The 13,439-nt window shown below is 39.4% G+C and overlaps 1 protein-coding gene across 1 annotated transcript in view; it reads left to right on the top strand.

Moving 5' to 3' along the window:
• Nucleotides 1–32: 32 nt before the first annotated feature.
• The window catches only part of slc49a4 (solute carrier family 49 member 4), a 75,026-nt gene continuing 61,619 nt past the window's right edge, over nucleotides 33–13,439 (top strand). The window contains exon 1 of the mRNA XM_012868523.3: nucleotides 33–490. Within this exon, the coding sequence (XP_012723977.2) occupies nucleotides 187–490 (304 nt within the window). The 5' untranslated portion in view covers nucleotides 33–186. The remainder of the gene's footprint in view (nucleotides 491–13,439) is intronic.

A 13,439-nucleotide genomic window follows, 5' to 3' on the forward strand; every position in this document is an offset into this window, starting at 1 on the left:
GTTTCACACTCCGAACTATTTCCGCTTGGACATGCGCAGTAGAGTAGTCTCGCAAAAAAAAGGGGGCTGTCGGTGTTGGTGTTATTATTTTTGTGCTCGACAATAGCCGAGCGTCCCACGGAATTGCCTTTGCGACACGGAGGTAAAAGTGAGCTCTCGGACTGCTGTGACAAACGGGCTGCCGCTATGGGCGCCGCTCCGAGCACCGAGGCGGAACGGGAGCCGCTTCTCGCTCCCACGTCCGCCGCCGGGACTACCAACAGCCAGCCGGCGGTCAACAGTCGGGTGTACGGCAGAAGATGGCTGGTTCTGACCCTGTTCTCCCTGCTGGCACTGATGCAGGGCATGGTGTGGAACTTCTGGGGGCCCATTCAGAACTCGGCGGCCAAGGCTTACGGGTTCAGCAAGTCGGACATCGCGGTGTTGGTGCTGTGGGGCCCGGTGGGCTTCGTCCCCTGGCTGCTGTTCATGTGGTTAATGGACAAAAAGGGTGAGTTGTTCTCCTCTGGTGCTCCGTGTCCTCGTCTCGACGTCATGTTCCCGTCTGACCCCCTCACCCTTGTCAATAGGGCGACACATAAGATTATTGACATTTTGATAATCACAAACACCCACAAGTTGGCGATGCGACTAAAATCTGAGAAATTAGACCCTTTTAAAGTTTTCTAATGGTGCATTTTATTGTCTGATTAATTATTGGAAATTCAAGTGTTATAGTAAGTGATTGCTGCATGCATAGTCAGGAAACCAACCAGGACAACATAACAGTGTTGAAGAAATAATCAATGCCAAAATCTCTTTTGAGACCCCCTGAATACCTTTTTTTTATTTATAGTGGTTTGTTTGGGAGAAAAAAAATCCAACTACTGTACTTTAATTGCTTTGTTTTGTTTTTGTAATCGGTGGCGACCGATTGTTCAGAGATCTGATGGATGACGGGGAGGTCAAATACTCAAAATAATAAAATTAAGTGTTGCCTTCTTCTGTTATACATTATTCTGTGTCGTGCAGAATAAGGCAGTCCGGGTTTGACCAGTCTAAGCATTTCAGATTTTGATCTAGAGATGAAAAAATGCAGAAAAAAACAAAAAAACTAAACCACTGTAAAACACACCTTCAATATAGCGTTGAAGAAACTGTATACCAGATGGCATCTTTACAGCAAGGGCTGGGCGATATGGACCTAAAATAATATCTGGATATTTTTAGGCTGAATGCTGACATATGATATTTCTCTCAATATGTTTTGCTTTTCATAAATTCTAAAAAAGGCATCTCTGAATCAAAGCTTTATCCCAAATGTCTCACAGGCACATTTTTTTTTAACAAACAGCTGGATATAAATAGGAGAAACAGCCAAAAAAAATAACCTATTGGGATACACATAAGTACATTTCTAACACAACATAGACCATCTCGATATAAACAATAGTCTCATCTCTTTTTAATTTTTTTATGGTATTTTTAAACTATGGACTTATAGCCCAGCCCTACTTTACAGGTTTTTTTTCTTACAGTGCATAAACTGTGCTCAGCACTGAGGGGTGTCCGTTGACAGGACGTGTAAATAAAATAGATGGGATTTGATCTCCCCTTCCCAAACTGCAACTTGTGATTTTGAATAAATGATATATTGCTTGTCCTATGGTTCATTCAAGCAAACACCAGTTTGCTTACAGTGTAACAGCTGACGGTCTGAGCCCTATAGGCCGTGTTGATGTTAAAACTTCAAAGCTTCCCCTAATGTCCGCATCCAGAAATACCTGATTATATTCTGAGGACAACTTTCGAGTTATTATGGGGAAGTGGAAGAACCCGACTTAAGCCTCTGAGTCAGAGTGGGCCCCACCTAACCAGTTTACACTGCATCACCTGACACACAGTGCGTAATAGCCGTACTGAGCCGCCTGGTGACAAAACCGCTGGCAGAAGTGTTGTATCACGTTATCCTGATAGTAAACATGCAAAAACCCGCAAAGGGATGATGTTGCCTGTCTCGTGATCCTGATTCATCAGCGGTTAGGAGTTCTGTTTTTTTTATTTGCCCAAAGTCAGTTTCAGTCAGCACATCTCCTTTCTAAAAGCGCTCGGACATTGTTGGTGACGAGGCGATGTAAGACGAGCTAAATCTGCCCCCCAGAGCCACCCTCCATCCCATAGCATAAACGATCAGCTGTACACCCGGACGGACGGTGAATCTGAATCCAGTGAGGACAGGATACACGTTTTTTTTCCCTAACTGCATTATCGCACGGTGTGACTTTGTTTGCAAGAGAGGTGGCTGCAGGATTAAACTGTGTATGTCAATGCAAAGAAGCAGTCAGGAGGCCGATGCCTGCATTTAACCTGTAAGCTTAATGTTAACGTTTCCCAAATGACTAAAAGCAGTTAATCTGTTGAGTTTTGCTGAAGCTCATGCCAATTTTTAAAACTTTCTGCTAATAGACAACATGCTATCTGTTGCTTGCATTTACGCAGTTTTAGATCGGGTTATACATCTGTCTGTTTAAATATGAGACTGTTGGATTAATGCCGGTATCGCTGTGGTCCAAGGATTTTGGTCTTTAATCCCTAGGCAGATGGACAACTACAGATTTAAATCATCTTTATTTATTTATATATATATATATATATATATATATATATATATATATATATATATATATATATATATATATATATATATATATATATATATATATATATATATATATAAACACTTACAGCAAGTGCTTTTAGCTCTAAAAACAAAGGTTATATATGGACAGGTTGTGTATGTATATATTTATTTATTTTTCGTTTGTCTTAAGTAGATGTTTTCTTTTTTAGAAGTTTGCTTACCCGAACAGGGAGAGGCATCTAAAACATAATGAAGTATGTAAAAAAGTCTTTCTGGTAACTTAAATAAAAATGTATTGCATTCGCATCAACCAATCATGGTGAATTCCTGACCTTCAGCATACATCAATGCTGTTGAAAGAAGGAAGTGGAAGAATCCATGGTTGGTTATCTTTTAACGTGGAATCAGGCAGGTGGTGTGACGGTGTATCAGCATCTGCTTTTGCAAATGTTTTTAAAGGACAACTAAAGCCTTGACAAATAATGCAACGTTTTTAAACCCTGCTTATAAAGGTTTAGTTGGTAATCCTGTTCAGAGACACATTTAGTTATACTGGGTAACATGGCCCTTCCATCCTGACAGTAGTCAATACATTATGTATTCAGAAAAAGGAGGTCGAAGCGATTCCATCTGTGGGAGCTGCAGGCCTGTAAAATCTCTAACCAACAAAACTCTGACCAATCACTGCCATTCAGTGTGAATGTTCCTGCTCTCGCCTCTCCGTCCCTCAAGTTCGGGGGTATCGTCTTATCTATTGGTTGTCCCAGATGCCAATCATTCTGATGCACTCACATAACACCAGTGTGCAAATACGTTCCTTGTTAGTTTCCGCTTGCTGGCTGCGCATGTGCACTTCTAGTGTTTATGTATCCGCTTAGTAGGGCTGAGCGATATGGCCTGAAAATAAAATCTAAGAATTTTTTTTTCAAAATAAATTAATGATTTACGACACACAAAAATGATCAAACCAAAATGTATTTCTCTATTGGGCTTGAAATGCAAACCTTAAAATAAGGCAAAAATAAATAAAAGGTTCCTCTTGAACAAAAATGAGCGTCCCTATTGTCATTAATAGTGCAATAACCTGCCTTTTCACAAAACTCCCACAGCAGCTGCCTGTGCCTGTGAGACAACGCTGAGGGAGGCTCCCACACAGCTGTAGCAGTTGTCCTGAGACAGTAACGGTACAGATTGCTGCGTTCACGCAAAGTTGCTAAATCAACAAAACACAGAAAGGGGTCTGAAAAGTCCCCAAATGTGAGTCGCTAAGTAGGAAACACTGGACTGTCTTCTCTAGTTTTCTTTCTCTACCTAGAGCAGAGCAGCGCACAGTCACCACCAACAGCTTCATTCTCTAGCAGCAAGGCAGACAGGAGCCGGAGGAGTTGGTTTTTCAGAAGTAAAGTTTAACATTTCACAATATTTGAATTCATTTTAAACTCTGATTATTAGGCCGTGGGCCAGAATCTGTACGGTGACTTTTCGTATGAACTGTCAGGGGGCAACTTTCTTGCACCAGGATAAGTTGCTACACATAGCAGTGATCTCAAAACACCAATGTTCCCACGTTTTCACTTGCACATTAAGAAGTTATAGCCGATAAAAAATCTAAACTGTGGCGCTCCAGTCCAATAAGTCACGTGATTCGATTTTTGCTGCTCAGCCAATCCGATCGCTGTATTGTCAGCTGAGCGAGTTTACCACGTCATCATGGCTGCGCCCGTAAGATGGTTGTTTCTGTTGTGTCTGTTTCCAGACGAAGAAAGCCCAATAATAGCATTTTGTGGCGCCACCTGGCAGAGATCTTGATGGCAAGAAAAAAATAAATAGCCCAGACCATCCATCCATTCATCCATCCATCCATCCATTCATCCATCCATCCATCCATTCATTTTCTAACACGCTTATCCCTGCGTTCGCGAGGTGCCGGTCCCTATCTCCAGCTGTCAATGGGCGAGAGGCGTTGTATAAACTGGACAGGTCACCAGTCCATCGCAGGGCAGAAATAGTCCAGACTTTTGCCCAATTTACTGTGATATCACCAAGACCTGCTGCGCTAGGATAGCACAGGTGTCGTTGTGCCAAACGACTTATCCCCGCCAGAATTTGTATTCCCTGCGCCAAGAGCGCATTCAGCTGGAAGAATGAATCTAGTCAACTCCGCCTCATTTCCAACCTATTAGGCGTGGAAATGAGGATGTTTTACTTTTCTTAACGAAATATAGCAATGGTGTCGTTACATTATCGTTCATCCATCCATCCAGTATAATACGTTATGAGAAAGAAAACGGTCATTTCCAGATGTGTCACGAAAATATTAGCTTTATGTTATTAGATTGTCGAATGTCTGTCTGCTGAAACCAAAATCCACCTTCCTAAGTCCATCACAGCTGTCTGCTGGTTCTCTTTTTTTCTTTTTTGGTAGCTAAACCCGCATGAATAGATTATATAAAGCGGATTTCACGTGTGATCAAATGAACACTGAATAAAGGCACAGCCAAAATTATCAGATTTAATAAGATTTTAATTCAACCAAGAACCTTATCGAGATATTAACCGTATTAAGAAAACGAGATATGTCTCTTTTAAAAATAGAACAACGTATTAGGAGTTTAAAAAAAATAAATTTCATTTTACTAGAATGTGATGTTTAAAATATTTAGACTTCACAAAGCTGGAGGTTAAAACTTTTATTGATTTCAAAAATACAATACAAAATTCTACAAATTCCGAAGGGGATAACTCGTTTGGCACAACGAGTTTATACAACGCGTCTCACCCATTGACAGCTGGAGCTCGGCACCAGCACCTCGCAAACCCAGCGGGGATAAGCCTGTTAGAAAATGGATGGATGGATGGATGGATGGACAGATGGTCTGGGCTATTTATTTTTTTCTTGCCATCAAGATCTCTGCCAGCTGGCGCCAGAAAATGCTATTATTGGGCTTTCTTCATCTGGAAACAAATGCATACAAACATCTTACGAGCGCAGCCATGATGAACTGATGAACGCGCACAGCTGACAATACAGCGATCTGATTGGCTGAGCAGCAAAAATCGAATCACGTGACCTCTTGGACCGGAGCGCCACAGTTTAGATTTTTTATCGGCTATAACTTATTAATGTGCAAGCGAAAACGTGGGAACATTGGTGTTTTGAGATCACTGCTATGTGTAGCAACTTATCCTGGTGGAAGAAAGTTGCCCCCTGACAGTTCATACGAAACTTCTTAAGGAAGCGTCCTACAGATTCTGGCCCACGGCCTATATTAGAATAAGTGCAGTAGCTATGCTATCTCGTATGCTTTACATTGTTTTAACATACTTTTGAACTGATTCTGATGGCGTGGCGGTGCGCCACCATCAAATACATGTAGCGGAAATCCTCGGTAAAAAAAGTTTCCTCTTCAGAGAGTTTCCACAATATATTTTCCTAAACATATATTCAACATTGCAAGCTTTTACCAAAACAATATCCCCTTTCAGTACAAGTTTATTGACAGCAGAGGAAGGCCTCAGTAGAATGAAATAAGATCGGAGTGGATCTGGGAGATTTATTTTTACGCATCTCCCCTTAGGAGCGGAAGAGCAGGTAAGACGGATTATTCAAAAAGGGATTTGGGGAAACTTCCGGAACATCACCAACTTTACCTTTTAATGGGTCTTTTTCATTTTTGGTTGCAATGACACTTGTTTCCTGATTGATGATGGACTGTTCTGACTACAGAAACTAAGAAAGAATGTGTATTGAAATTTGACTCCACCTGATCAAAAGGTATACTTCTTGTCCTGGGTCATTAGAGGCTGTGTAGGCTTTAAAACGACCCAGGACAGTGACGGGTGGGTCATTGATTTGCATCTGACTTGGAATGCGCCTAGCAGGACGGGCCTCCATGTGCTTAACAACAGCAGGACAGAACTGCAGGTTTCTCAAGTACGAGCCGCCAGAATTGGCAAATACTCCTGGATAGGTGTCGAAATGTTTTTAGAGCAACTGAGCGAAAGTCCAGTTGCCTCCGATTTAAGCCCGTTTGTTGTTACATGGTGCTGCTTTAAACAACAGCGTAGCTTTGATTGTGTTTCATGTGCCGTCATGGTACACCTAGCTAGTTGTAGCGTCAGTCCGTCTGCTGGCACATGATTCCTGGGAGTTGTGGCAGTTGATTCGATTTAATTTTATTGAGAGCTGCATTAGCTCCTGACTGGATACAGGAGCTGTTCTGCCTGTGGTCTCTTTCTTTTTCATTACAAATATGCTTTTGTAAAATGACATACACAGACATACATGGACAACAAACCATGAAAGCACAATATGAAACAAAATGAAATTGATAATAATAATAATAACATATACTTGAAATAAAATACAAAATAACCATCATTATTAATGCAAACAACTAAGTTGTAAAGTCCCGACTCAAATCCAATTATTCACTATTTTACAACTGATCCACTAATATGAGGTGGTAGCCACAGTCCTGAAACATACTTTACAAACTTCTGTTTTCTACAACAGCCCTTATAATAATTATAATAATATACATTACACACCAAAATTTACATCATCATTGCTGCTTACAAATAGTTGTTCAGCAATCATTGTTGTGTAACCAGAAAAAGTTTTAATTTCTTTTGAAAACATTGTTCCTTAAAATAAAAAAAAATCTATGTACCGCATTCCGTGCTACCATGGCTGTACAAAAAAACAGCGAAAAAAGATAATTTATAATAAATAGTTTTAGGTATTTTTGCAGCAATAACATTCCTAGGAAATGTTGCTAAGAAATACTTTGATCTACATTTCACTGTTAACCAAGCCAAACTATCATGCATTGTTATTACATTAGTTCTATATAGACACCCTAAAACAACTTGTGCTGCCTGATTTTGAGCAACTTGTAATTTGTGTAAATTAGTCTCACTTGTGTTTGACCAAACAACTGATGCATAATCGAAACAGGAAAGTACAAGTAATTGAACTAGTTAAGTGGTCAACTGCTCAGGAACTATAATATTTAATAGTGCCCATAGACCTTCCCATTTTTTGCAGTATATAATTAATGTGACTGCTCCAAGATAATTTAGTCCACTGCTACTCCTAACAACTTTGCTTGTTCTACTTGTTCAATTGCGATACCTCCTAGAGTCAGATTTAAGTCCAGTCAAGTTTATTTGTTTAGCACATTCTAGCAGCAAGGCGCTTCAAAGTGCTTTACATCATAAAAACATAAAAACATCATAAACGCATCAAAACAGTCACTGGATTTGAGATCAGTAACAAACATTACATTTATCAAGTGAAAACATCATTACACATCAAATGTGTTGGTCAGTGGTCCTGTTATTATGGACCGAAAGCAACTTTGAATCGGTAGCTTTTCGGTCTTGATTCAAAGTAACTCAGTATTTCGGCTGTTTTGCTGTTTTCTGGAACTTTGTACCAGATTTTTGGACATAGGAACTAAATTCTGCTTCTTCATGTTTGGTTCTGGTTCTGGGTATGCAGAGTAGACCAGAAGATATGAGTGGTTTGGAGGGTTGATACAGCAACAACAGGTCTTAAGATAGGTTTCACTTGTAGGAAATTTTTTGTACCAACTACCATACATTTTGTATTTTCAGTATTAATTACTAATTTGTTTGATCCAATTAATTTTATGACTAAAGCCAATTTGATTATTTAAAATGTTATTCTATTGACATGCTGTTTGTGCAGATGCATATAATGAGGTGTCATCTGCATATATAGCCATACTTGCATGTTTTAACACCAGGGGCAAATCGTTAGTAAAAACAGAAAACAAAAGAGGTCCCAAACAACTGCCCTGGGGCACTCCACAATCCATCTGTTCAATCTCAGAATAACTACCATTTACGTAAACTTCATACTGTCAATTATTGTAATAACTCTATCCATTTTAATGCAGATGACCTAAATCCATAACTATTTAGCTTTTTAAAGAGAATTTTATAATCTAATATGTCAAAAGCCGCACTGAAATCAAAAAATATTGTACCGATAAACTTTTTATCAATTTAACCTGTGATCAATAATGTAAGTGCTGTAGTTGTTGGACTGACCCATTTTATAGGCTTGTTAATAAATTGTATCCAAGTCATGGACTGCAAAATATTCCTGTATTTGATCATGCTATTTTCTTCATAATTTTACTTAGTGCAGGTAACAAGCTTATTGGTCAGCTATTTTGATTTGAGAATGATTCTTTGTTATTCTTAATCAAAGGGATAATCTTTGCTATCTTCAATTGGTGTTTAAATGATGCTTTTCCCTAAACTTGTATTAATTATATCAGAAGCAGGCAGTGCTATTAAATCTACCACCAACTTTAACAATTTGATTTCAATGTCAGTGTCAGAGGGTTTATTGTTACGTGTAACCATTTTTTAACTTGATCTACTGTCACTTCAACAAATTTGAAAGCACAAATTTTAGCTTGCATTATATTGTTATTTAGTTCATATGAAATATTTTCTTCTTGTCTGAACTTCATGGTATTTCTCAGTTTTATAATTTTATTTTCAAAAATAATTGGCGCAGGCTAATAGCAATTTCCTTTAGTTTAGTAAGATAAATTCCATCCCTTTCTGAAAAGTAGGAGCTTGCTTTGTTTTTCTTCCCATGAGTTAATGTAATGTACCCCATACCTTTTCACTATCTAGTTTAGCTTAATATATCTGTTGTTGATAATACAGGCGTTTTTTTTCTTTATTAATTACTTTTGTTACAACATTTCGTAATTTACGATGAAGTGGTCGTTTTGCAGGGTCCAGCCAGGTATATGGCTAATACCCTAAAAATAAAATGTGTCCATTCCAGTCCTTTCTATCTATTTGTTTAAAGGAGCAGCAAAATCTCTTTTCTCCCAAACTCGCACTAAATAAATTCATTTTGTGTGAAACAAAAGGGCATGGATTGGGCCATACTTTGAGAATTTCTTATTGTCTTGCCATTCCTGCATTCACAAAGAGCAAAAATCAGGTCAGCCATAAGGAAGTCATCAGCCCAAATTTTTTTTTGCAGTGTCAGAAATAAAGTGAGTTGAAACATTTATCCTACATTCAATTTATGATTAAAAATGTTTCCGGTTTTATAAATATTTTTTTTTCCAAAACATATACCTTGAGGGGTATGAAGAAAGAATCACTTAAAATGATATACAATGTTGTCTATTACTTTTTATAATATTTGGTTTGTCAGACCATAAACCTATGATCTGAAGTATACGAACTAGGCTTCAAACTGATGCAAAGATACACTTGCAATTATTTTAAAACAATTTTCAAGTCATTTTCAGCTGAAACAATAATTTATCCAGTAATATTTTAAAACATTCAGCCTTGCCTTGAAAAAGACAAAAAAAGCAACCCTGTAACATTTCAAGTTTAAGAACCCTAGAGACCACAAATTCCACTGAACTGTTGCAAATATGCCTGAACTAATGAAATATGTGTCAAATGGTTAATAATATTCGCATAAGAAGCAATGAAAATCTCTCTTGTATATTAAATGTTGTAAATGAGTTTCACCTCTTATGGCTCTGCTCATTAGCAGCTGGTCCCCTATAAATTGTATGATTGTGCCATCTAAAGACAGCAGCCCTCTCTGAGTGGAGGCGTCTTATTGCCATGTATTGACCCAAAGACCAGCCAGAATAGTTTGCATTTATCAAGTATTTTCAGTCCAAACTTACACAGTGTTGCTTAAAAAATACATTATGTTATTTCCCAAGGGCTCTATAGAAAATTGCCAACACAAATAAAATGCTGAGTAATTAAAATGTGCACATCCACTGGTTAATATGCAAATTGTTAGCATATTTCTTTCCCTAAACAGGTCGAACGGGCTATTGGTCGGATGAAGAAATTCCAGATTCTGAACACAGCATGAAACTTTGGACTGGTCAAGAGTGCTGACAACATTGTTACAATCGTTGCCGCGCTTGTTAATCTTCTACCTCCACTAGTGAAATAAAAGTTTTTCTCCTGTGTCCTTGCATAGCACTGTTTGTTTGCATTACTCGCAGACTCTTGTCACACGATGAGCGTGGGTAGGAAGTAGGACTAGAAGAACTCATGTAATCTGCAAACAGCTGATCTCAGGGACTTGGATACACCAGCGGTGGGGCAAATATCCTTTAACTCTCTGATCACCATATGCAGCAATGTATCCCTCATCCCCTCTGATACAAGCCTGTGGAGTTCTACTCTTCTTCTCACACGCTGCCCTTTTTCTTACTGGGGTTGTAGTTGATTTCATCAGCAGGCGCTGTCAGAGAGTTGCTTCCAAAAACAGGATTCCATCTGAAACATTGAAAATGAGGATAGGCTGTTTCATAATGTTGGAAGCAAAAAAAGTCGTTTTTAAGATGATTCACACTTAAGATTAACAAGATATGGACACTCTTATCAGATGAACAAAATATTAAATTCTCCAGCTGCGCTTTGCTGCCTGCAAGCCTCACTGGTACATGCAGCAGTTGTAAGTCCTATCCTGGCTCCTGCCTTAACTTTAAACCTTAAAGCTGCTACACGACTGCATGTTTCTCCTAGACTGGGTTTGAAAGAAGAAGAATTGTGTAAGCTGTGATAGTCTTTCACCCGATGGCAGAAAGATTCTCAAGTTACAGGACAACTTAAATACAACAACTACAAAATTTCCAAGAATAAACAAATAAGGAAATTGATCAACGGAGACTTACCCAGCTTTGTAGTCTCAGTGAGCAGTGATTATTTCGGCGTTCTCCTTAGCGATCACCCATGGGAGATGCAAATCACGCTGTGACTCTGCTTGGCCAGGTCTCACCTCTGCTTTTAGCACAATCACAGCTTTCTGTTTCGTAGAAGAGACTGGGCCAACTTTCTTGGAAACAAAAATAATCATAGGCCTCCAGGCTTCTGAAACCCTTTAATTCCTCGTGGGTGAATAAATGTGTCCCTGGCAGATTTGTGGCCAAGACACAGGCAAGTCGGACCATCGTTTCTCGTCATCCCAGATCTCGTATTACTTTTGAATGAATTGAATGTTGTCCCCAATAAAGATCTGAAGCTTCTCTCTAAACGTCCCCCTGTCGTCCGGTGTTAAAGTAGATAGTAGTATATTGGGGATTTCGCCCACTTACTCTGTTCGTTGCATCTCTAAAGCCCGCCATGTTGTTTGCTTTTCTGCCACCCAACCACTTGCGCATGCACACAATGATGTAAACAAAGATTTGCCTATAGGTCACAGCCAATGTGGGACTTGTCAGGAGAAGGGTACATAGTAGTTGGAGACAGTGGCGTCTCGCCGAGGAGATCTCTCCCACATGGACATTCTGTCTACATAATGTTCGGGGGGACCTTGTGAGCAGTTGACAGCGCCCCCTCCTCGCCTATAACACTAAAGTGAAACACTGTGAAATACTGCCAAATAATTGTTAAATCAAATTCTTAACAATTCTTTGTTATGGGGAAGGAAAAACAACGTTTTCTGAGTTTAGTCGGTGTAACCGGCCATTGGAACATGGTCAAGAAATGAACGTGACGCCGCCTGTCAGTCAATCGTGGAGGCTCGGCAGTAACTGAACACTAAGCGATCGCAATTTGTCCCAAAGTGAAACGCCTTTTACCTGCAGGAGCTGCTCCCTCTTTTCCTACTAGGGAAAGTACATTTCCGACATGTATTATCTCAAACGGTTAGAGGGTGTTTATTCCTTTCCCGCTAAGATCAGTCACCAGGACTCAGATTTTGCACAAAGCATTTAATATGTAAAGTAAAATTAGCATTCCTAATACAGAATTTCACGGTAAATTCTTGCCATGGATAACTCGATGGCAGCATGAAAAACATCTACTGCAGTCTGCAGTAAGCATTTTAAATATTTTAACTTGCATATAGGTTTGCTATTTTAACTTGGGCTTTAACATCAATTGGTCTGTGGTTACCTTGAAATAACTTCACTGACGTGATTCGCAGCTCATTTGGAAGTTATTTTGCCGTGGCTTTTTTGCTTCAGTGTTGGTAGACAAGGCAAAAATGGCTATTTTAACGCTGTGAGATTAACTATCACTATTACATCGTCTTTTGTTTGTCGGGGGTAAGAGCGGCCTGGGGTACATTTCCGCTTGGGCGGAGCAATCTTGCCATCATGTCAGTCAATTTCCCCTCGGACTGAGAAGCCAGTTCAAGACATTTCATTCGTTGATGACTGTACTTTTGCTGCAGGTCAGGACATGAAGCACTTGCACTTTTTTGTATACTTACACCAGGAGCAGGAGAATTACTTCCCCCTTGGACAATCGTAGGGTAGGGGAAACGCTGCCTTCCCTTACTGCAGGTGGACCTACATGTTTGTGAGTCTAGTGCCCACACTCATTTCAACTGTATCAGACAATACGTTGTCAGACACCAAACAATAAAACTGTTCTGCAGGAATATGTGTCAAGAACAAGCTGCGAAGGCTAAACCAAGACAAACCAGGGCTGCAAGAATAGAAGGAGGAAGAGAACCCACTTCTCTGTTCTTGCCTGAGTGTAAGGACTGGAGAGATGCAACACATTGCAACAATATTGTCCATGATTTTTGTCAGTCTTTTGGATGGTGTTCACTGGAGTAGATACCCTCACCTGGTGACATCTGCTAAGATCTAGTGTCACGATATCGGTACCGGTACCAACATGTACTTTTCCAAATAAAATGAGAACACAAAAAATAATCATAGTCAAAAGTGCATGGATCAGGCTATACTTAGACAATTTTTAATTAGGAGATCAAAGTCATAATATTCCCAGAATAAAGTGGTGATGATATGAGAATAAAGCC

Source organism: Fundulus heteroclitus, chromosome 7, assembly GCF_011125445.2.
Source record: "Fundulus heteroclitus isolate FHET01 chromosome 7, MU-UCD_Fhet_4.1, whole genome shotgun sequence".
NCBI lineage: Eukaryota > Metazoa > Chordata > Actinopteri > Cyprinodontiformes > Fundulidae > Fundulus > Fundulus heteroclitus.